The following is a 23,501-nucleotide window of genomic DNA, read 5'->3' as shown; positions in this document are numbered from 1 at the left end:
CTTTCACCATGGAAGACGGATCCCAGCACTTCCGGTACCAAACGGTTCTCTCCACTATCTCGGCCCAGGATGACCTCAAGAGCCAGCTCCTCTGAGTCTCTCAACCAACACCAAAGGTTGAGGAAGAGAAGCTATTTCCTCACTGGCAATGAACTGAGCCCCATTCCTGTCACTAGCTCAGCCTTTCCTAGATTCTCAGGCCTAAGAATGACCGAGTCAGGGCAAAGAACAAAGTGCTTTCAAGGCTGAGAAAAAAGGAATTAAGATGTTCGGGGGCATTCCAGGGACTCAGTTTCCATGCTCAAGTTGAAAGTACTGAGCCCAGCACACCGGACAGCTCACCCAGGCCCAGCCCACTCCACACACTCCTGCTGCAAGTAGCATTTCCCTCCCCAAGCTCTGCCAAGCCTCTGGGCTCTGCCAATCCACTCTTGGCCTAGAATGCTGTCCCCTGCATTCTCCATCTGGCCTGAGTTGACCCCTTCTCTGGTCAGCGGCCTTCTCCTAGGGAAGCCTGGTGCTCCCCACAAGCTCCTCATCACCCTCGTTTATGTCAGAGTCATATGGGGCACTAGATCCCACCATCCCTAGCTCTCTCTCCTCCAGCTAGCTCTGTATACCCAACTTTTGACACGATGCCTGGTAACCAACAGGCGCTCCATAAGCGCATGCTTCAGGCACAATGCCTAAACGCTGAGTGAGAAGCCGCTAACACGCACGGGGAAGCAGTACACAGGCACAGGGTGCATTTCCTCACTTCATTCCCAACCTACCTTGTGCAGAAGGCTCCATGTTGAAAGAAAGCAGGAAGACAGACCTGGGACTAAAAGCCAGGCCCTCTGAGTGTATATTCTTTACTTCTAGAACACAGACACATCTGTCCTGAGTATGTGAGGGCTGGGCGGGTGAGGGTACGAGCCCACTTAGATCATTTCAGACACAGGAGCCAAGCAGGCCCTGGGAGAAGAAGGAACTACAGCCTCTCCTTCTCCTAGCCCTTGTCGAGCCTCTCTTAGTCATCTCGGCCTCCAGAGAGTCACCCAGTGCCCCCCACTGTGAACTTCACAGTCTTGTTCACTGGGTCTCAGGCCCAGAGGAGCAAAAAGGGAGCAAGGGAAATGTAAAACACTAAGTTTCTGTTCTTCCCAGACTTGAACCTGGGTTGAAATGGCATTCTAAGGGGCCAGCATTCAAGTGCCCATGCCTTCTCATGGGGTTGTGGAGGAGACAGTGGAAGGGACACCCTTGTGAGAGGTGGAAGGAGCACCCTTAGTAAATCCCAGCCTTGCACATGCTCACCCCGTCCCCCACCCCCACCCCTGACAATGCCGGGGTTGCCCTGTGTCTGCTTCATTTGCAGGTGGAACCCGAGGCCGGGCACTCAGAGACACTGAGAGACTCACCCAAGCCCCATGGTAAGTGAGAAGGATGGTGGCAAATGCAGGTCCAAGTCTAACACCCACATTAGGCTGGGACACATGGGCCGAGTGGCACCATGTGGTCTAATCAAGCCCTTTGCCCGACAAACTGGGAATCTGTTCAATTAAAGAAACTTTCTGTGCCCAAGAAGGTCCCTGTCCCCACCCTGTGAGGACAAGCATGCCTCAGAGGGCCATTTGGGGACTTTAGCTTGTTTATTTTGCATGTTCTGGTCATCTCAATCAGCTAACCAGAAGAATATGGCCCCAAAGAGACACAGGACAAAGGGAAAAGTCCAGCCCTGCTACGAAACTCCTGGAACAGGTTGCAGACACTCGCCTTGGCTTTCCCCAGCTTGGTGAACGAACAAGGGCCTCTTTCAGAGCTGGGTCCTTTTGTTCCTATTCCCAGGGAGGAGACAATCTGACACACGGAGGGGGTGCTAAACAAATTCAGTTTGGCCAAAGCATCAGGGAAGTGATGCTGTGTTACGTCTACTCACTGGATGCCCTGCTAGTCCCTCTCCAGTCAACCAATCCATGGGATGGGGCCAGTTTTATCATTTTAAAAGCAAGCAGCCGGCAGCCTCGCTATATTCAATGAACAGGTCTATACCAAGTGCAGGAACAGCAATGGTTGTTGAGAACTCACAATGTTCCAGGCACTGTACTTCATGGGCAATGTCACTGTTAAGCCTCATCATAACCCCCAGAAAGCAGCACACCTCTATCTTTTGCATACAGAGAAGAAAACTAAGGCTTGAAAAGCTTAAGGTCATTGCCAAGATCACTACTAGCAAAGCGGCAGAGCTAGGATTTGAACTCCATAACTACACATTACATCCATGGCTGCCAATCAACCAAGAAACAGCCAAATGGATTTTTTTATTATTATTATTATTATTATTATTATTATTATTACTAAAAGAAAGAAATAAAAAGAGAAAAAGAATAAATAAAAGAAGTAGTTTTCTTCATCATATTTATTACTATCTGAAATCACTATGTTCTTTTGTGCAAGGGTGTCCCTGCTTCTGAAATGTAAGGTCCTTGAAGGGGACCCTGTTTGGTCACCCCATAGCACAGCCCCTAGCCAAGCGCATGACACACAGAAAGCCCTCAGCAAACACCTGTGCAATGAGGGAACATGCACAGCCCTACTGCTGGGAGTAAACGGGACTGTGTGAACACAGTTTCGTAGGGACAGCCGCCACCACAGGAAGACAGCCTCTGCCTTCCCCGGCTGTGAAGGAGGACTAGAAACAGGTACAACTCAGTGTACTAGGGCTACTATGTCCAAAGTGTGGGCTGTGGGCAAAAAGGTCTAGCCCAAGAGGACGCCAGCTACTCATCAACCACAATTGTTAATTTCACTCAGTCATTCATTTGGCCATTTCTTTATTCACTCACTCAATAAATATTTATTAAGCACCAACTACCACCAGGAGCTATGATGGGCAGCCCTCCCAGGACTTAGATGGTCCAGCAGATAACAGGAAAAGGGACAAGCAGAGCAGGGCATAGCAGTCACAGACAGGGGATGCATACTTCACCCAAGGGGGCTGCTTCCTGGAGGTGGTGAATGTTCAGCTGACTCACAAAGACCAAGCGGCACCTCCTCTCTCCATCCCAGGGCCTTATACTAAGGTTTTTACATTTCTAATTGAAGGTCCATCCCACACTACCAAAGACTGAATATACAGCATAACACTGAGTGAATGGGAAAAACAGCGCATACAAATGAATGACCTAGAAAAATGTTGATTATTATCTCCAGGTGTTAGCATTCTGGGAAATTTTACTTTCTCCTTTATTTGTATTGTCTAATCTAAAATGAACCTGAGTTCCCAATACAATGGGGAGAGGGAGATACATGTCTTTTAAAAATAAATGCCCTCTCGTAGGTATATATCCAAAAGAACTGAAGGCAGGAACCCTAACAGACATTTGCCCCCAAATTCATGGCAGCATTAATCATACAGCCAAAAGTTTCATGGAAACAACCCAAGTTGTTTCCAAGTCCATGACTGGATGAATGGATTAACAAAATGTGGTCTATCCAAACAATGAAATACTATTCAGCTAAAAAGGGAATGAAATTGTGATATATGCTACAACAATGGGTAGACCTTGAAAACATTATGCTAAGTGACATAAGCCAGACAAAGAAGGGCAGTATTGTATGATTCCATTTACAACACATACCTAAAACAGGTAAATTCATAGAGACAGAAAGTAGAATAGAGGTTTCCAGGGGCTGGGGGAGGGGAAGCTAGTGTTTAACAGGTAGAGCTTATTTTGGGGATGATAACAAATTCTGGTTATAGGCAGTGGTGATGCTAACACAGCACTGTGAATATATAATCAACACAGCGAACTGTACACCTACATTTGCTTAAAATGATAAATGTTATGTATATTTTATAAGAAAAACACTCAGAATCTTAAATGCCTAAACAAATAAATAAGACTGCGGAACCATGTAGTAGGTAAAGTGAGAAAACCAGAAGGTATATTGAGGGAGGGCTGGTGACCGGCAGTTCCTCTTACTGAGTCTGTTTTGGACCAGCTGTTAAACAAAAGAAAGCATCAACCTAGATGACCTCGAAAGGCACCAGCAGAACAGGCGTGGATTCAGTGGCCGGGTCCGTTCTTCGGTCTCCTGACACATAGCTGATTCTAGGAAGATGCCGGCAGGTGTATGCCTCCTGCTCATGATGCCAACCCCTGAGACGCATCTCTTCCAGGTAAACAGGCAGTAAACATCTACTAGGAACAGTCAGGCTCAGCCTGGCCACTTCTCTTATTATCTGAGCGGTCATGCCCAGCCGCCCTCCCCTACCTTCTTCCTCCTCCTCTTCCTTTACATACTGGCCAGGATTGCCCTGGAAGGTCACACAGGTGAAGCAGGCTGAGCCCTAACTATGTTCCAGAGCTGCAGCCTGGAGGAGGCCACCCTAGCTAGTGACCAGGGGGGCTGGGACAATCCCGGCTCCACCTGAGCTAAGCAGGGAAGCTGCCGACCAGGAGAAACAGACCTCTCCAGGCTTTCTTTGTTGTCAGACAACGCCTACTTGTTTTTCCTAAATGGAATCTTACAAGGGTGGGGACATAAAGAACACCTAGGAAGTTCTTTGAGGTCATGCAAGAAGCATGGGGCTTAGGACAAAGCACATGCCCTCCCGTCAGCCTGACCTGGATGTGGGTCGCAGCTCTATAACCTGCAGTTGTGTGACCCTGGAGGCAAAAGGCTGACCCCCGATCCTTTAACACAGGGACACTACCACCTCAGGGGATTGCTGCAAAGATGAGATGAGATATATGAGCACCTGGCATGCAGTAGATAGTCAAGATATGGAGATTCCATTATTTTGCCCAGCCCCTTTGACGACTGGTACCCAGCTAGACAGACAGCTGGCTCAGACCTCCCTACAAAAACCTTCAGGGAGGGGAGTGGCCTCCATGCACACAGCACACTTTTAAAAACGAATTTGAGAATCATAAAAACACACACACATACACCCGCAACCCGCTAAACTGCCAAAAGTGGTGGGAGTAATGAAGCAAACAAAAGGGCAAGTTCAACTCCTTTTTTTGGCTTAAAAACACGCACATGCAAAATTCAGTGGCGAAGAAATCATTCCAGCAAAATTCCATGTCTAAATTTGAAATGGTCCCCTGGAACCCTCTCTCTAGTCATTTAAATCGTGTTTTATTCCAGCACGTGGCTAACGTTGGAAGAGTCAAAAACAAGGAGGGAACTCATTTATTGGAGTCGTTTTACATGCTACCAACCAAGGAAGACCCTTGGTTTCTTTTTACTATGCTGGTCAGCCTCCTTAGAGCCTTCTGTATCCTAGAGGAAAAAGCACATTAGAATTATATGGGTCCTGTAGCTCACAGAGGACCTCGGCTCACTTTAGCTGAATTTGACAGGCAGTCTCCACAATATAAAAAACACCAAGTTCTCGCAGTACAAAGGATCCGTACTTCTGAGTCAAATTCAATGTGATCAAATACAAAATCCACCACAGCCTATTTGGGCATTCTCTGGGCCTATTTTTTTTTCATGGGGTATTTTTTAATCCTTGACCACCAGGGGTTTGTGGTCCTTCTGTTTCCCAGCTTTACAGGTCAGAGAGGTGAGGTGGCCCAAGGTCGCTCTGTGTGGTCAGCGGGGCTGAGCACTGAGCCACGGGTCTGCGACGTCGGTGGAACTGCCCTGTGCTCGACTACAGCGGTTCTGCGATGATGCGCTCTGTCTTATCGAAAAGTGAAGAACTGTTCTAAATCTTAAAATAAACATTTTAGGGGCAAGAAATGCCAACCTTGAAACTCCAGACTTAGGATAAAAGAAAAAATATTTCACCATAACCAAGAAGACTAAACATAGCTCAACGTGCATTAGAAGAGGCTACACGGACAACCCCACATGCCCGACCAAAGGAGCAGAACCCTGAATAAAAACCTTAATCGTTCATACTTAATGAAATGTTTTTAATCATTTACATTTTTTCCCCATGCAAGTTCCATTTCTTGCTAGTGAAGTGTCACAGGGCCCCCAGACTGGTTCACTACCTGAGGGGGGTGTCCATGAATCAGTCCTTAATGTCTATATTACAGTACAACATTTTATGAACCTGTCGTCTTACCATTTTGCCAGCACACAGGTCCATAGTTTTCACCTAATTTTCCAAAGGAATGTGTCACTCCAAAAAAGTCTCAGACCCAGTGTCCTGGCACACCTATTCTGTAAAGAGGATTCTGGTTGTTTATGACCAACAGACTCACTGACCACTTGCTATACAATATAAGGCTAGACACGAGACCAGGAATAAAAGAAAAAATAAATCATTTCCAAAAGCAAGTCATGTAAAGCATAAACAGGCCAAAATTTAAGTGGATGTGACAGAAGAGTTGAAAAAAATAATAAAATGTCAAAGACTTGCAAAAAATAATAATAATAGATGTCATAGGCCTCTGAGAAGGAAAGAGGAAGAAAGTCAGTATTACTTGAATCAGGCCTAATGTTCATGAGGGTTCCCTGAAGGCGGGGCCTCGTCTACACAGCCTCACCCCGACATGCCAGGCCTAGAGCAGTGCCCCGCACATGGGCCTGGATCGATACCTGCCAGATGTTGAATAAACATTCCATGTCATTTATTCCTCACAACCTGGGATGCACTGATTATAATTTTTTGTTTCACAGGCCAGGCTCCAAGAAGTCATGTGACTTGACGGAAGTTACAACCAGTAAGAGGCAGAACTGGGATTTAAACTCAGATCCATGACCTGCTATGCAAAACCCAGGTCCTTCCCCCTATACCACACTTTATTTAAATGTCAGACTTTGAACCCAGTCACCTCTCAACAGAGAACCCCTGGTGTGGAGCGGGTTCTGCAACCCCAGTGGCTCCCTTGAAGCCCATTCAACTTCTCCAGGTCTCGGGTTCCTCCTACGCTATACAGTGGGAGACACGTTGCATGCCAACAACAATCAATTACTAATGGCTGTCTCCAGGCTCACTGCGAAGGACTGATTGTGCCAGGATTGATTAGCAATGTCTACCAGGGGAGAGGCAATGAGAAGATGCAGCACGTGTGTCATTTATTTGCCATCCCATAACTAGATGACCTGCAGGTTCTCTTCCAACTCCAGCCACCTCTAATTCTAATTATAAAATTTTTAAAGGGGGAGAAGTTAAAAAGACTAACATTTTCCAATATCAGCCATATCTGAATTCAGCGAAGCCAAAACTGGCCACCCAGCCAGTCCGACATGCTCCATGCACACAGCCCTGCCACATGGGAAGAAGTGAAAAACAACAGATCTGCAGCCTGCGCATCCAGTAAGACACCCCATTCAAGCCATAAGCAGCAAAGGTGTGAGTTTTGTCTGGCTAGGCTTTTAAAACACCTCACCAATGAGCATAATAAGCTCATAGGGAGCTCCATCAGTGTTCACACCCTGGCCCGACCTCTTGGCCACCCTAAGTCTTGGGCAATTACTCCTAGGTAAGCCTCAGTTTCCTCATCCTGGAAAATCCTCATAGGATTGTCAAAATAATTAAACACAATAGTGTTTAACAACAACAACAAGCCCATGGTAAGTGGGAAACTGAAGCACCACTGCCATCGTCATCATCATGGTCATTGTCGTCATCACATTTGTCTTTGAAGGGGACGTATTTTCAGAAAAGGGTTCAAGTGCAAGAGATTAATTTCTTTTTCCCATGTTCAGCATTATAGTCCATTTGGTTACTATAAACTCTAATGGGGAAGAGGCTCTGAAAACAATCCCATCCTCCTGAAACTCCTGGTGTATCAGCCGGGGCCCTGGGAAGAAACAGATGGCAGACACAAAATGGTGTCATCTGAAGAAATTGTAACAAAAGGACAACAAACAAGATGTGGGCAGGGCACAGTGAAAGCACAAGAGATGGTGTTTCTACCTACGGTGATGAACTGTCCCAGTTTGCCTGAGGCTGAGGGGTTTGCTGGACTTGAATCCAAACACCTAGGATAGTCCCGGACAAGCCAGGATGGTTGGTCACCCATTTCTGCCTCAAGTGTTCGTACCTTTAGACCTGAAGGGACAAGAGGAAGGAGTGGTTATAGAAGCCTGGGTGGAGGTGATGGGGCAGGAGATGTGGCCAAGAGATGCTGCCACCCATGAATGAAGGAGCCCAGGGCCTCCATCTCCCTCTAGGGTCCCTACTGGCCAAACCAACCTGGGAGCTGGAGAGCACAGAAGCCTGCTTATGAAGGCCACACAGCCAGGTCCTGGGAGCAAAGAAACGCAGACAAGAATGGAGTGTCAATCCACCCTGGGATGGCCAGGGGGCCAGACCTCTTAGAAGGCTCCATGGGGGCCTGGTGGGACTCAGAGCTCCCTGTCCTCATCCAACAGGAAGGAGAGGGACCTCCTCCCGCTTTGGGATGGGAACATTGAGATGGAACAACTAGACTCAAGCTCCATGAAGCCACCTGTCAATGAATTTAGTTCTCGATATTCGGGGCTCTGAGGAGGAAGCCCCCTCCCCTAGTAACAGTGTCACTGCCAACAGTGTGAGTGAGGCCAAGGTGACACAGTGAGCAACCCCCAAAGAAGAAGGGCTTTCTGGGCTCTGTCATCACTGACCTGAGTTGGGGAGCAAAGACACAGAACCCTCTCAGGAGCAGGGGCGGGGGAGTAACTATGAAATATACACAGGTGCGCCTCATGGAAGAGCTGTGAGTAGCGTCCCCACCGGCATGCTCAGACCAGATGCCACTACTCAGGCCCTGTGCATGTGTCAGGGGCAATATCGTTGAGAAAATAAAAGCAACTTTCAATTCTGTTTTTAAATTATATTTTCCAAGATCAAAATCTTATTTCCCAAGCACTGCTGCTGAAAGCTGAGGTGAAAACCACCAATAATATCTTAACCCTCCCAACTGCGGGTTCCTACCTTCCTCGAGTCAGGGACATGGTGCCTGGGCTTGGGGCCAAGGCTGAGGGTCCATTCCAGGTCCAGGCATCCAAGGTGCCTCAGGTCACCTGCACACCTCAGAGTCTAGAGGTTATCTCTGACATGACAGCTCTGAGGTCACCAGACAGAACCAGGGTTTCCAAGAAAACCTGAGACGCTTTTCTGTCCCTGAAGATATCAAAATTCTGGGATGCTCAAGTCCCTTATATAAAATGGCATATTTGCATATAAGCTACGCATATCCTCCTGTATACGTTAAATCATTCTAGATTACTTATAATACATAATACAATGTAAATGCTATGTAGATAGTTATTATACTACATCATTTAGAGAATAATAATAAGAAAAAAAAAGTCTGTACATACATGGCCAGTACAGACCCAACCTTGCGACCACAGTAGGCCTAACTATGACACACATCAGCAACAACACAACTCCCCCCGCCTCCCTAAATATTTTCAATTCACAATCCACAGTTGATTGAATCTACAGATGAGGAACCCACGGATATGGAGGGCAGACTGTATTCAGTTGAAGTACTTTTCCAACATCAGGTATACCTGGATAAAAAGGACCCTGCCTTCAAGAAGTTCACAGCTGAGCAAGAAACAGGAATGTAGGCAGGCAGGAGCCATGGTAAAGCTGGTGGTGACGACAGAGTGGGCATTTACTGAGCACTGATCCTATGCCTGGCACCCTACTAAGCACTTTCCATGGCTCACCTCCTCTACTTGGACAACCTTGGGAGGTGACTACTATCATCCCAGCTTGCAGGAGAGGAAACGGCTGGATCACACCACTGGCCACCTGGCCTACTATGAAGTGTCGGAATCTAAACATGGTGGCCAGCACTTCTGACCACTTCGTTGACGATGAGCAATCCTGCTAAAGAAGAATTGACCTGGAAAGAAGGGTCTTGAGTCCCTCTACCTCCACCCCAGGTCTGAAAGCGGGGTAAGGGTGTTTGCTGCTCCCCAATCTGTAGACTTCAAGTGAGGCTGCGGAGAATGCTGAGCAGGGTGTGAGCTCCACAGAAACATCCAGACAGGGCAGGTGGGGGCTTGGCTCTCCGGGCTCAGAGGGAGCTGACCACCACGGCATTCATTAGAAGAGCCCCCAGACCTCCACTCTCTGCAACACTCTCTGGCCTAAGACCCTTGCTCCTTCACTGCACCTGCTGGCGGAACCTGCAGGTACACTAGAAGTTTCCTTTTTGTCTTTTCTAGTGGTGGTGTTCAGTTAGCTCCCGAAACGGAAGGCCCCAATGTGTGGCCTTGGGTGGGACTTAATTCAAGCAGATGAAAGCCTTTTTAGAAGAGTCAAGTAGCCAGGTCGCCCACCCAACCTGCTCCCTCTCCTCACCAGTACCCTCTCCCCAAAACACTGCTTTAATTCACACAGGATGAAAGAAGCAGGTTTCAAAGTCAATTTCCTCCCACCAAAACTTTCTAATGCTAGTTTTTCTCTTTCTTTTTTTTATTGGCATGATGTAATTCCCCTTTCAACAATCCAGATCACTGAAGCCCTGAGTCATCAGGGGAAGGCCAGGACAGCAGGGGGGCAATCAGAGGGATCAGAGGTGTGGGGAACTTGTTAATGCCCTGGCCAGCGGTATTTCCTTCCAGGGGCCCTGCTGGCTCTGGGCCCCATGCCATGCCAGATACAGGGATAAGGGACCCTACAGCCCCACGTAGCTCCTGGTTTCCGCCTCTGCCAGGTGATGGCAGGGCAGGGCAGGAGCGTGAGCTCCAGCTGTGCCACAGGCTGGCCGGCAGGCAGGCAGGGCCACTCGGTCCAATGGAACCTCTACCGGTGCGTGAGATGTTAAATGGGTCACCCCAGGGTTTCTACACTGACAATGTTGCCCCCAGGGGACATGGCAATGTCTGCAGACATTTTTGGCTGGTACAACTGAGGAGAGCAGCATATGGACAACTAGTGGGCAGAAGCCAAGGATGCTGCTCAACATCCTGTAATGCCCAGGACAGCCCCACCACAAAGGACAATCTAGGCCCTAATATCAACATGGCCAAAGGTGAAAGGTTTTGAGATAATACATGAAAATGGCTTAGCGTTTACTCTAAGACCTAGTCTCTACTCACTGTGCAAATGATCCCCTGTATGTCATATGTATATGTCTGAGTACAAAGCACAGATGGCTATACTCCAAATGTTTACGTGGGGGATTTCTGGGTGGCGGGATTATGGGAGAATTTCTTCCTCCTTGCTTTTATAAGGTCATCATCACCCCTGTGTGATTATTTCGGTTTCACTTTGTAAGTGCGGAGGTGAAGAGCTAGTAGAAAACACAACTGCCACTCAGCTGGAGAAGGGACACTCTTCAGAGGGCAAGCCCTCACTCCGGCTGGGGGTCAGGGAGGACTCCAGGGGCCAGTGACCATCACCAAGGCAGAGGGTAAGAGGTGCTGTGCCAAAGCTCCAGGTATTGGGGGCGGGAAGGTGGGGAGCAAGGGCCAAGCCAGACGGCAGGCGGGGCAGGGTGTGCACACCACAGTGGACTCTGGACTTCATGCTCACCATTGTCAAGTCATCACAGCTGGCTATAACAGGTGGCTCCTCAGGACGAGCCACCTCAGGGAAGGAAACTGAGGCTCCAAGAGGCCAAGTTCACTACCCTAAGATCAATGAATGGCAGGTGAGGAGCAAACCTCTACCCTGGCTCTTCTAGAGACGGTGTGCAGGGGGATGGACAAACCCTCAGGATAAAGTGCTCTGCTCTGTCCATACCCTCCCCCATCCACAAGGCCCTCCTCTCAGCATGGAGCTGTCCTGGCCACTCTGGGCCTTCCTGACCTTCTTGCTCTCAAGCCCCGCTCACAGGCCACACGTAGTTATGCTCTGGAGCCAGACAACCTGGGTTCAAATGCCAGCTCCACCATTACCAGCTGGGTAAGTGTTGACTGCGTCTCTCTGGGCCTCAGTTTGTTCATCTGTAAAATGTAACAGTGAAAGCAACACCTCATAGGGCATCATGAGGATGCAATGAGCTCATCTACATGAAGGGCTCCGTAAACAATAGTGCTGTGCAAGTGTTAGGTGTTATCACTGCCTTGCTGGTGATCACTCCTTGCCGCCTGGGCTCCTGTACTCAAACCCCAACAAGGAGGCATCACAGCATTGTGGAAAGGGCCTTGGGTTCCAGGTCGTCTGGGTTCCAGGTATGTAACCCAGGGGTCCCCAACCCCGAGGCCACAGGCCAGTACTGGTCTGTGACCTGTTAGGAACCAGGCTGCACAGCAGGAGGTAAGTGACTAAAGCTTCATCCGTATTTGCAGCCGCTCCCCAGAGCCTCAGCTCCGCCTCGGATGGTCAGGCAATAGAGTCTCATAGGAGCATGGGTCTCTGGTGTCAAAAAGGTTGGAAACCACTGGTATGACCTGAAACTCTAAGGGCCTCTGTTTCCCCACCTGTAAGGATTAATGCACAAATATGCCCAGGGGACTCGGCATGGTTGAAGGAAACTACCGCTATTACCCTGTGGTCACCCCCATCCCATCCTGACCCATCTGATGCCACGGGTTGACGCTGCTTAGATCCCCAAGCCTGGCAGCCACTGGACTGCTGGGATGGTTCAAACTCTCTTATTTACCCAGCCCCAAAGCGAGGCTCAGTCACAGGGTCATGAAACACAAGTTAACCAGAGCAACGGAAGGATGTCACAAGTCATTGTTCCCCTTTCCAATGGGGCAGCCCTGCCCCCACCACCCGGCAGCTGCCCACCTGAGACCCCACTGCAGACACAAAGTAGAGTGCCACTCTTGCCTTGGGCCTTGGCCCGATGGTGCCACATTCTCAAGAGCCAACTCGTCTTTCTAACCAGAAAGGCTCCAGAAGGGGCGCCCCGTGAGCCAAAGCTCACGGCAGAGGTTTCAGGTCAGGGATTTGGAGAGCACCAGAGGCCTCCTGGTGGAAGCCCATCGGGAGCTCCAGGCCAGCCAGTGGGCCCAGCAGCGTCATGGGCACAATGCATAGCTCTGCTGCCCACACTCTCACCTTTGGCCTCAGCAACACTTGAGAAGGTAATGATGTAACATGCCCTGCCGCAAAGGACCAGAGATGTGTAGGGTAACAAGGAAGTGGCAGGCGGAGGTCTGAACTTGGCTCTTCCCCCTCCCCTTTCAACAGGCGGGACCACCTAACTAGACACCTGCAGCAGTCTCATTTGTTCATTCATCCTTTCCTCAGCATCCCACCTATAAAATTGAGAGAGTAATGGCATCTCAGTGGGTTGTTGTAGGAATCACCAATATGACGGCCTAGCACTGCTCCTGGTAAAAGGAATACTCAGGAGTGGCAGCTGCAGTGGTCACTACTGTGACTAAGGCCTGGCCCTGGTGACTCAGATCCCTGCACTGACCAAGTTTCCATTCAGGGGCATTCCGGGACCCCGCTGACAGCCAGTCCCTCACCTCTCTGCATAGTGATCAGGGACCAGTCATCTGGAAAGTGCCCTGCTGAATATGGCACTAACCTCAACCCCACAGCACCCTACTCTGAGAAGTGATCCTGCCTCGATCTTTACCTCCTACATCTTCTTATGGTGCCTGGGTGCCCACCACTCAGGAAGAACGACACAGACCACCCAGAACGTGACCCCACTGTTCTGGCCTCTCTCTGCTCACTGCCCCCACTGCCCCCACTGCCAGTCTCAATCCTACCTCTGTTGGTCCAGATGTGTCTCTCCTATGAAGTCCTTCCTAAAACCCCTGCCCCCAAGGCAGCATTTCTTCCTCTCTCCAAACAGGAGACAAAGCATAAACCTCTCTGAGAATATGTGCTTTGCTCCACAGCATATCCTAGTTTGTACTGCACCCCAATTTAACTGAGCCTCTGGGGAGCAAAGATTATGTCTTACTAGTACCTGAGAATATCCATTTGCAAATGCAGGGTACCAGGGAGCACCCCTTTTGCAAATGTAGTACCTGAGGAACTCCCTTCGCACACACAGTGTCTGATGCTCAGTGCACGCACTAGCATTGGGTGCTTACCCTTTACAAATACATGGCATTCCCTTTCCAACTCCAGTTCCCTGAACTCATTTGACAAATTCACAAAGGAATGTCTGCCAAACACTGGCAAACACAGAACTAACTGATAAGCCCACTGATTCTCAACTAAGATGATTTTGTGCAAGAGGCTGAAATCATTTTATGTATACCCAACAGCTACACGTACATCCATAGACACACACATAAGAGTGTGGGACAGACCTGCCTTTGCCTCTGAACCCTACCTGCTCCCAGTCCTCCTTGTCTGAGCCGCCAGTGCAGCATCTATAAAACTGAGACAACACCCACCCCGTAGGATTGTACGGAAAAGCAAATGAGCACCGTGTGTGGCACACAGTAGGTCGACGATAAATGTCACTGTAATCAGGAGTGCATTGCTCCATTCCTTGCAATAGATTCACTTATTCTAGTTTATTCCCCACCACAGAGAAGACTGCAAACTTTCCTGACCTGCCACCAAGCTCAAACCCAGGAGCCAAAAGAGATCATGGTATCTGAATTTCCTTTCCAAAGAAACAGCTCTGTTGCTGGTACCTTCGAGACCTCTAGACCACTGTGGTGTCCCAGCGGTCCTGGGGTAGCAGTCATCATCATTCCACGGTCTCCCTTCTCCTGGACACAGCTCTCTCCATCCCAGCCTTCCCTGAACGCAGGGGAGCCACATGACTGGGTTGTGGCCAAGGGATCTGCCAGACCTACACATGGCTCTGCCTGCTGCTCACTCCCTCTCCCTATCCCCCACTCAATGAGGCCTCGGAGGGGTCAGAAACCCTGACTGGACTGTGATGTAAACAAGAAGTAAACCGTGTTGCGTGAAGCCACGCAGGTACGGGGGTTGGTCGTTACGTCAGTTAGCCGGCCTTGACTTCACCCTGCCCTGTCCGCACAGATGGCTCTACTGCCCCAGAGCCCCACGCCAGCGTGTGCCAACCATCAGATTCACCTGGGCTAGACAGTGAGCCAAAACCAGAGGCAGCGGGGCCAGGCCTGGGCTTTCCCCAGACTGTGTGCTCCCATCTGCAGCTTTGCTGAGCCTCAGAGATCAGGGCTGGCCTAGGACATCCAAGGGTCTACTACAAGCTCTCGCGTTCTCTCTCCTCTCCTGAGCCAGCCCAGCCCCAGGGAAGCATGAGCTGCCCTGCCTCACCTGCGGGGACTAGAGAATCCAGCTCTTCTGCTTCCCTCCAAAGTGAGTTTACTCAGCCTAATCTGTTTATGTGCTTTCTCGATCACATCATTCTGATAGCAACATGAACGCAGGAAAGCCAACAACAAAGGAAAGCACTGGAAGGTGCTGGGAGGCAGGAGTCCTGGGTGTGAGTCCCCACCTGCTGCTGAGTCATGCGTAAGGGTTTTTGGGCAACACATTCCCCTCACCTCTCCCCCGAGGCAAATTCAAAGATTAGCACGTTGTAGACCCTACAACCCTTGAAACACAATATGGACGAAGGGAGCTGGTTTTTAAAAGTTTTGCTGGGCTCTATAATTTAAGTGTCCAAAACTATTCTATACTATTTGGGAGGAGGAAGCTGTGCACGCACACACACACGTGCTAGAAAGGAAGCTCCACTGGGCAGGGAGCTGCCTGTACACCCAGCACCTGGCCCATTCTAGGTGTTTATAAATACTTTTTTAAAAAATGATAACAGCTCCTGGAAGGCAGGGTGATGACAACTGCAGAGCATTTACTCAGTGCCAGCCACTTTGCTGGGTGATTTCTAAGTATGATCCAGCCTTAGGACCTTTGTACTTGCCATCCTCACTGCCCGGAATTCTCTCCCCTCGGATATGGCCTCCTTCCCTGACTGTAAAGCAACATGTCCCCAATCCCCAAATGCCACACCTACCTGCCTGCTTTCTTTTCTTCAGGGCCAGTCACCACCAGATAGATTTCATATTTACTTGCTTAGTGGTTTACTGTCTGTCACCTACCCTACCAATGCAGGCTCCAGGAGGGCAGAGACTGGTTTTCTTAAAAGTGTCTAAAACAGCGATGTTTATCTGCTGAATGAATGTGCGAATGAACTGCCATGCCTTACCTCACTCACCTAACCCTGATGTCAATGCTAAAAGAAAGTCCCATACTCTTTATTTTACAGATAAGGACAGAGATTGGATGACCTGCCGAAGCCAAGTTGCAGGGATCCAAGCGCACCTACCCGACCACTCCACTGGGTCCTCTGCTCTACATCTATCTCACTGAACACCCCACACGCTACTGTAAACCCTCTGTGGCAGGTGTACATGGTGACTGAACACGGGGACCAATTTCAGCAGCAGAAATATTTTCTCAGTAGTCCCCTTTGCCTCAGTACACACGACACTTCCCCCATCCTCACACACACATGCACGCACACACGCCTCATCACCCCTTGGCATAGCTCTGCTGTCAGAGAAGCTTCCTTTCAAACGTGCACAACCTCCTGTGGCTCCCTGTTGAATGCACTGGGCACCTTGTCACCAGAGCCAGGAGCAGGGAAGAGACACTCTCACTTCCTCCCTTTCTCTACCACTGGCTTCCGTCCTGGGGAAGCAGGAAATCTGGGGACTAAAATGCTCCCAGGTGGAACAGGAAACAGCCATCCTCGGCCACACAGACCCTTGTCCTCAGGGCAGGAGTCAGCATGACTGGCCAGAGGCCCCTGCTCACTTGTGTTCAGCTCCTGGTGGGATTAGATGGCCAAACCCTCCAATGGGGCTCCCTAACCAGCAACATTCAGCCAAAATGAAGCATGACTCCAGGCAGCAATGACCCAGGACAGCGCTGTTCTTCCCCTCTCTGATGGAGGGTCAGCTCGCCCTTGCAAAGCACTCTGGGACTAAAGAAGTAAGCAAAAACATTCAAATTATCAAAACAGAAACAATTCCCCTGAATAAAAATGCGAAGTATTTTGTTCAAAACAACAAGAGATTAGGACAGACTTAGATGTCTAACAATAGGTGATGGTCCACCTACATTACTGTAACACTCCTTTATGATGGAACATTATGCAGCAGTGAAAAAGAACAAGGCAGTCATGTATGCGCAGATCTAGAATGATCTCCAAAATACACTGTCCAATGAAAAACAGTAGAACAGAACCATGTGTAAATGTCAGAATGATCAGCAATGACACACAAGGAATGGGTAACAGGTCTTGCTTCTGAGAAGAAAACTAGCGGCTGTAGGGGGAGGGAATGAGAGAAGCTTGATTTTTCCTAATGTGCCTTGTTGTATTACCTGAATTTATTTGATTTGCATATTACTGTTCCAATTTTTAAAAGAGTTTTGTGGGCTTTTTTTCTTAAGAAACTAGACTGTGCCCTCTGAAGAATTTTCCTTAAACCATTCAACAATTTCATTGCCTCCATACATACCAGATCTGCTAAATATCCCTGAATTTCCCAAACATACTGCTCATCTCAGGAGACTTTTCTCTGGAAACCGTTTTTAAATAGCAATAACCCTTTCCATTCCTGCAGAATTTCATGAAGCTCTCTCAGGGCAATTAGGAAAACAAGAATTGGAATCTTGGGCCTTAGTCATACCCATACTTTGTGCTGGCTGCCCTATTAGGTGCTAATCTGAATTCTATAATCCTTATAGCAGCCTTGTCAATGAGGTAAAATTTTCCCACCCTCCAGGAGAAAAAGCAAGGCCCAGCAAGGGAAAGCAACATGCCAAAAGTCACAAAGCCAGAAAGCCTAAAAACTTCAGAATCCAGACCCAGTACCAAGTGATAGCGAACCCGGAGTTGGTTCTGCCCCACAGCGGAGACGCCATAAACCACTGGGCTTAATCTTAGTTAAACCTTTAATCAGAGGCATAATTCGACCATCTTAAAGGACCTTTCTGACAAAACACTAAGGGGATACCATCCACGCAAGCCAAGCCCAGCTGGCCTGCAAAGAGGATGCCACCCTGCTGCCCCAAGGCTGGCAGTGAGGCACCCAAGACAGCTTTGGTGACTCGGCCACCAGGCCCCCCAAAAGACTTGCTCAACATGGTGCCCCAGAAAAGCCCTCACTCTCCCATTGCCAGGTGAGTCAGCAGACACCGTGGAGAAGCCACTTGTGGGCCATGAAGCCCAAGCCAACAGCAAACGTCTGCCTCGCCTGCCTCCATCACCAACTCGGCAGTGAAACCCCTTCTATCTAGACTGGCACTATATTGCCCATAGCCAGAAAAGGCATCTCAGATTGTACCAGGCAAATGAATGACAGCATCGAAACGTACTCCCGCCTTAAAATGCCTTCATTTATCACAGCCTGGGGAAGGGGGACCACATTTACTGTTTACGGAGAATTTAGATTTTTTTTGCTCTTCTCTGTCTCTGCCCTTCCCCTCTTCCACTTCCAGTCAGACAAGTTACCTGGAAACAAATCTGATATATCCCAAAATCTTATGATAAATGGCACTGGGGAAAAAATTCTTTGTGTTTACTAACTGCCATGAAAAACATCACATAAATCAAAGGTGGGAAGGACGGGCACACCAGGGAGCGGTGCATGACAAAGTGAAAACATGAACACACGTGCGCGCGCACACACACACGCAGACACTGTTCCCTCGGGACTTCTGGCTCTTCTGGAGAACACGAACTTTAATTCTCAAGTGGAAACCTCACCACAGGGATGAACTCTCCTCTCAGCCCTTGACACCCAGTAGGAGGTTAGTAAGCACAAATCCATGTTCAGAAGAAGGCTGTTCTCCCCCGAGAAAACACCGGACTAAAGAAACCCGATGAGAATTAAAGTGACTTTTCTTTCCCTCTAGGCGAGGAGAAATCCACAAACATTTCAATCAGAGTAGCGGAATGGTAAAAATTTAAAACAAGTCACTGATGAATTAAGGCTTCAGCATAGAGAACGCTACTGTCACCTGTACTCTGATCCCTGTTTGGTCACTGAGTAAAAGACATTTCGGATTAGATCCACCATTCTGAGATACCGTGTGCTGCGTGCACAAAAATGGGGTTAAATAAAAGGTAAGCGGCTTATCTGTACTTCTTCCATACAGAAGAGGCAAAACACGGAGACAAAGCCTTCTTCCTGTGGACAAACATGTCTAGCAGGTGATCAAATTCAACCCAGACAAGAGAACAGTAAAATGGATTCTGGTCTCACCAGACCAAGCTGCTTTTACAGAACGCCTGGCCATCAGCTACGACTGCCACCACTACTGCCACCACGAAAGCCCCGGGAGGCCAGGGGACTGGAAAGTCTGGATGCAAAAGCGGAATGAGGCGCCACATTTAGGCCACAGCCTGGGCAAGCAGGCCATTCCCAGAAAGGTGTGGTCATGTGTACCCCTGGGAAGGGGCGGACACCTCTCAATCTCCCCTCACAAGTCAGCCAGGTCACTATCGTCTCTGTGTTTCCTTCTTTGTTTATGAGCTTTCCGGATCCAAAGTCTCAAGCACAGAGTGCATCAAGCCCGGCACTGTCACAGGCCACGTCAGGCACACTGTTGATTCTGCAAGGATTTAATCAGTAACTGGTCCAGGAGACAGGTACAGGGCAAGCTCCAACCTGATTCCACAGAAGGCAAAGTTTACAGCCAGTTCAGGAGGCAAGGCTGCCAGTCCCCGGGGCCCCAGGCTGAGCCCATCTCCCCAGCAGGGAATCAAGAGAGGTCCACCTGAGGGGTGTAGCCAGCAGGAGCCGCCCCCAAGTGGGCCTGGGAGCCCCATATGCTTCCACCCCTTACCCCGAGGCAGCTGTGGTCCTGGAAGCCTGGTCTTTATCTCTGACAACAATCCAGTAAATTGGATCAGTGTAGACAGACTCTGAAAACAGTTGGGGCACAAGAGTGTATTGGGTTTGTTTATTGGTTTGAATCCAGATCAATCACTCTGAATCTTATTCCTGAAGCCCACACAATTAACAAGATAATTACCAGATGGTTCTGAGTCGTACTGTATAAACGATTTAATATATAGATGATGTACATTTCATAAAATATAAAACATACCTGATGTGTTATTAGCTCAAGGCTGAGCCAGGGGACTCTGCAAAGCCACAGGGCTCCACAGGGCTGCACGGGGCTTTCTGTTGTAGTGAACTACACTCAAATTCACCTTTGTTTCATTTGGGCTAATATTTCTCAATAGAGTGCTTGGGCTGCACTATAAAATGCAGACAGATTACATAATGCCCAGGCCTCAGGGAAACCCCTCAGGGGCTGCTTTGTTTTCCAGGGCTTGGACACCAACCAGGTGTCTCATGATGAGACAAGGTCCCAAGTAGCAGTCTCAACCCCACCTCTGCCCTGGAGGCCACTGCCCCAGCTGGTCTTGAACTCGGCAGCCCGCCTCCACGCTCACAAGCCCTAGCATAGAGGGCCATGCACCACACTGGAGTCCACCATGGCAAGATTTAAGGACACCCCCTGCACTGCCCATGGGGCTTGGTGACAATAGAGGAAGGAGATTATGCCAGCTCATTGGACACTTGCTCAAAGTTCCTCCTTCCACATTTTCCAACGCCAGAGTGAGGCTCTGCCGAAACAAATCTTATTCCACGGATAGCCCTCAGTCCCTAGTCCTGAAAAATCACAGCTCCTCTCCAGAAAGGCCCAAGCTACAAAGGTGCCACCCACATTGAAGGTGAAGGTGGTGCCAGGGCATCTGGCTGCTTAAGAAACCAGCACCTGGCTTCAGCCTTTCCTCCTTTCCTCTCTCTCATATATGCCTCTTGAGTAATCAGAGGTAAGTCGGGCCGTGAGCCTCCGACGCTGGCTTCCTCCGGACTGTGGCCAGGAGCAGCAGAGGACATACTCCTGGCTTCTCGCAAGGGAGCACAGGAGCTCAGCCTGTCCTCCCACAGAGGGTCACTGTGCCTCTCAACCATTTTCTTCCCCCCGCAATTCCCCTTCATTTTGAGGGGTGGCAGAAAACAAATAAAGTCCCCCTGAGCCAGGGGAAAATTCTGAAGCCAGATTTAGGGGCTCCGGGTGCCGGGCAGAGAACTACTGAGGACACTAGTTCCTCCCCAAATCTGAAAGGCTGCGCGCTAGCGAATTTTCTGAGGCTCTCCCTCCATCAAATGGAAAGCCAAATGCTGAGGCCTGTGGCTCGGAACGGGTTTAAGAACATGCAGGAGCCTGAAACTGGGCCTGGGCCGCTCCACGACAACCGGTGATCCTTCCTGAGAAAGCAGTCTTTGCAGACATTGCACCAACGTGCCCACAGGAAAGAAAAAAATAGGTGTTCTCAGCACGTCGGACCCAAAATTCAGAATAAAAGTCCTCGTGTGCTTCAATGCTTTCAGAAGGGGGGAAGCTGTTTCGAGGAGTACGGTTTCTTCTGCTAACTTTTCCCCCTCCCCATTCCTTGGAGCATGTGTCACGGCCTGTGACACACTGCCAAGGGAACATGGATGCCGGGGAAATGTCTACACACGCTACACGTTTGTGACATGCCATGTAAGCGACACCCTTGTTTCCTGGCTGGGTTTTCTTGGCACAGGTGTGGGCAGGCAGTGAATTCTGCCCTCCCACCCACCGTGCTTTGTAAACAGGATCACGGTGGACCCAGGGGAGACTATGCATTCTGGAGAAGACCTGTCACCTCTCCACAGAGGAAGGAACGCCTTCAGCAAGGCTCAGGCCCAAGCAGAGCTGCTGCTTTAAACTGTCCTTGTTTCAAAACACAAAGCATCCTGAGTTCAGGCTCCTGCCACCACCCTGCCCGGAGACCCCACCACAGCTGTTTCTCTCCACCTTGCAGATTTGATTTCAGAAACAGATCAATGACTTCTCCTGTCCCTCTCACCCAACTGACCCAGTCCCAGCCATGTATTTCAAAACAATAACAAAATAAAACCTCCGGCAACAAAACACACGTCTACACACACTTCACAGACAATGCAAGACCCCCACAGGCCAGCTTCCACACTAGAACTTGACCCCCACCCCCCCCCCACCCCGCCCAGTACCTCCCTCTACCGCGCCCAGGAGGAGATAGTCCAGGACCCCTGTCCCCTCCCCCCCTACTTCCAACCTCTTAATGTGCAAGAGATTTTTCAGAAAGGGAAGCACCCAGTTTTGTCTACCAGCTTCGGCAGGGAAAATAAAAGACGGGTTAAAAAAAAGAATTGGTTTCTGGAAATTCTTTGGGTTTTCGGGTTTTGAGGTCGTTGGGGTTTTCTGGTTTGGGTTTTTTCCCCCCGTTTGTTTTGTTTCCCTCGCCATCCCTGATCCAGATGGGCCGCGGGGCTTTCAGAAAGGGAACCCTCACCCAGCCCCGTTCTATCCCACGGTCCCATCTGTAAGAAAACCAAGGGCTGGGCCTGAGAGGTCCCCCGAATGCTCAGCCCCGGGTGGGCCAGATCCTCTCCAGAATTCTAAGGGTCTCCCCGAAACGCCGGAGGGGCAGAGCTTCGGATTCCACAATCTAGCCCAGAACCCAGGCCAGGAGGGGGACTCCCGGTTCTCCCCGCCCCCAGCACCCCCCCCCGACCCCCCGGCGCGCAGCAGGCCCCGGGCTCCAGGTGCAGCGGCGGGAGGGGGCGCCCCCCGAGCCCCGAGGGGAGGCGCGGGGGTGCCGGCGCGCGGCCGCGCGAAGCGACTCACCGTGGCGGACGCCAGGCTGTTGTCGGCCAGCGTTAGGTGGTGCGGCTCCCAGCGCCTCAGGAATTTCGAGGTGAGGATCTTGCTGAGAAAGGTCCGCGGGTGCCGAATGACACAGACCTGGATGTCGCCCTCCTGCAGCAGTTTGTACCTCATCCCGTTGCACAGCAGAAGGGCCCGGCGGCAGGGCACGGCGCCCATCTTCGTGCCCTCGGGGGCCGGCACGTCGCCCCCCAGCAGTGGCTTGGTCTCCTCTATCTGCCGGGGGTCGCCGCCGCCGCCCGAGCTGCTGGTCAGATCCATGGCCGGCCGGGCCGGGGAGGGGGCCGGGGGCGGGGAAAGGGGCTGTCCTGGCTGCCGGGCGGCGGGGCCCCCGTTCGGCGGCCCGCACCCCCCCACCGCCCAGGAAGGTGGGGGGGTGTGGGGCTGGGGGCGCCCGCAGGGGAGGAGCCGGGGGCGGGCGGCTGGCGCGGCCGGCGCTCGGTCCCTCCTGCGGGGCTCGGCTTCCTCCTAGCTCGTCGGGTGCATGCTCGCGGCGGCCAGACCGGCTCGGCGGGCGGGCAGGGAGGCGGGCAGCGCCGGGGACCGGCGGCGGCGGCGGCGGCGGCGGCGAGCGGGGGCCGCGCGGCGGGCGTGTCTCGGCCCCGCCGCCCGCTCGTGTGTACAGTACGTGTGTCTGGGCGGCCGTCAGCGGGCGAGTGTGCGGCGGGGGCCGCGGGGGCCGGCTCAGTTGAGAGATTGCAGAAGCCGCTCGGCGCCCGCGCGATTGGTCCCCGCGGGGTCATGTGCCCGCCCCTCTGACGTCAATGGCGGCAACGGCGGCGGCCGCCGCGGCTTCGGCCTCTCGCAGGCGGAGCCGGCCGCCGGGCGGAGACGCGAGGGGCAGAGGCGCGGCCGGACGGGAGGGGGCGGCCCCAGGGGAGGGGGACGCGGCGGGCCAGCCCCTGCAGGACCCCGCCAGGCCCCACCCGGGATGTGGGGGCGGGCCGGGGCCGCGGGGGCGGGGCGCGTGACGTCACGCCCAGCC

The 23,501-nt window shown here is 50.9% G+C and overlaps 1 protein-coding gene across 1 annotated transcript in view; it reads right to left on the bottom strand.

The window, feature by feature from the left end:
• Positions 1-23,095, bottom strand: part of LOC107521320 (c-Maf inducing protein) — a 230,503-nt gene extending 207,408 nt beyond the window's left edge. Inside the window, exon 1 of the mRNA XM_016165886.2 lies at positions 22,478-23,095. Within this exon, the coding sequence (XP_016021372.2) occupies positions 22,478-22,777 (300 nt within the window). The 5' untranslated portion in view covers positions 22,778-23,095. The remainder of the gene's footprint in view (positions 1-22,477) is intronic.
• Between the last annotated feature and the right edge of the window lie 406 nt (positions 23,096-23,501).

This window comes from Rousettus aegyptiacus, unplaced genomic scaffold, assembly GCF_014176215.1.
Source record: "Rousettus aegyptiacus isolate mRouAeg1 unplaced genomic scaffold, mRouAeg1.p scaffold_m13_p_14, whole genome shotgun sequence".
Classification (NCBI taxonomy): domain Eukaryota; kingdom Metazoa; phylum Chordata; class Mammalia; order Chiroptera; family Pteropodidae; genus Rousettus; species Rousettus aegyptiacus.
The sequence above is the reverse complement of the archived record's forward strand: the minus strand, read 5'-3'. Positions and strand labels throughout refer to the sequence as shown.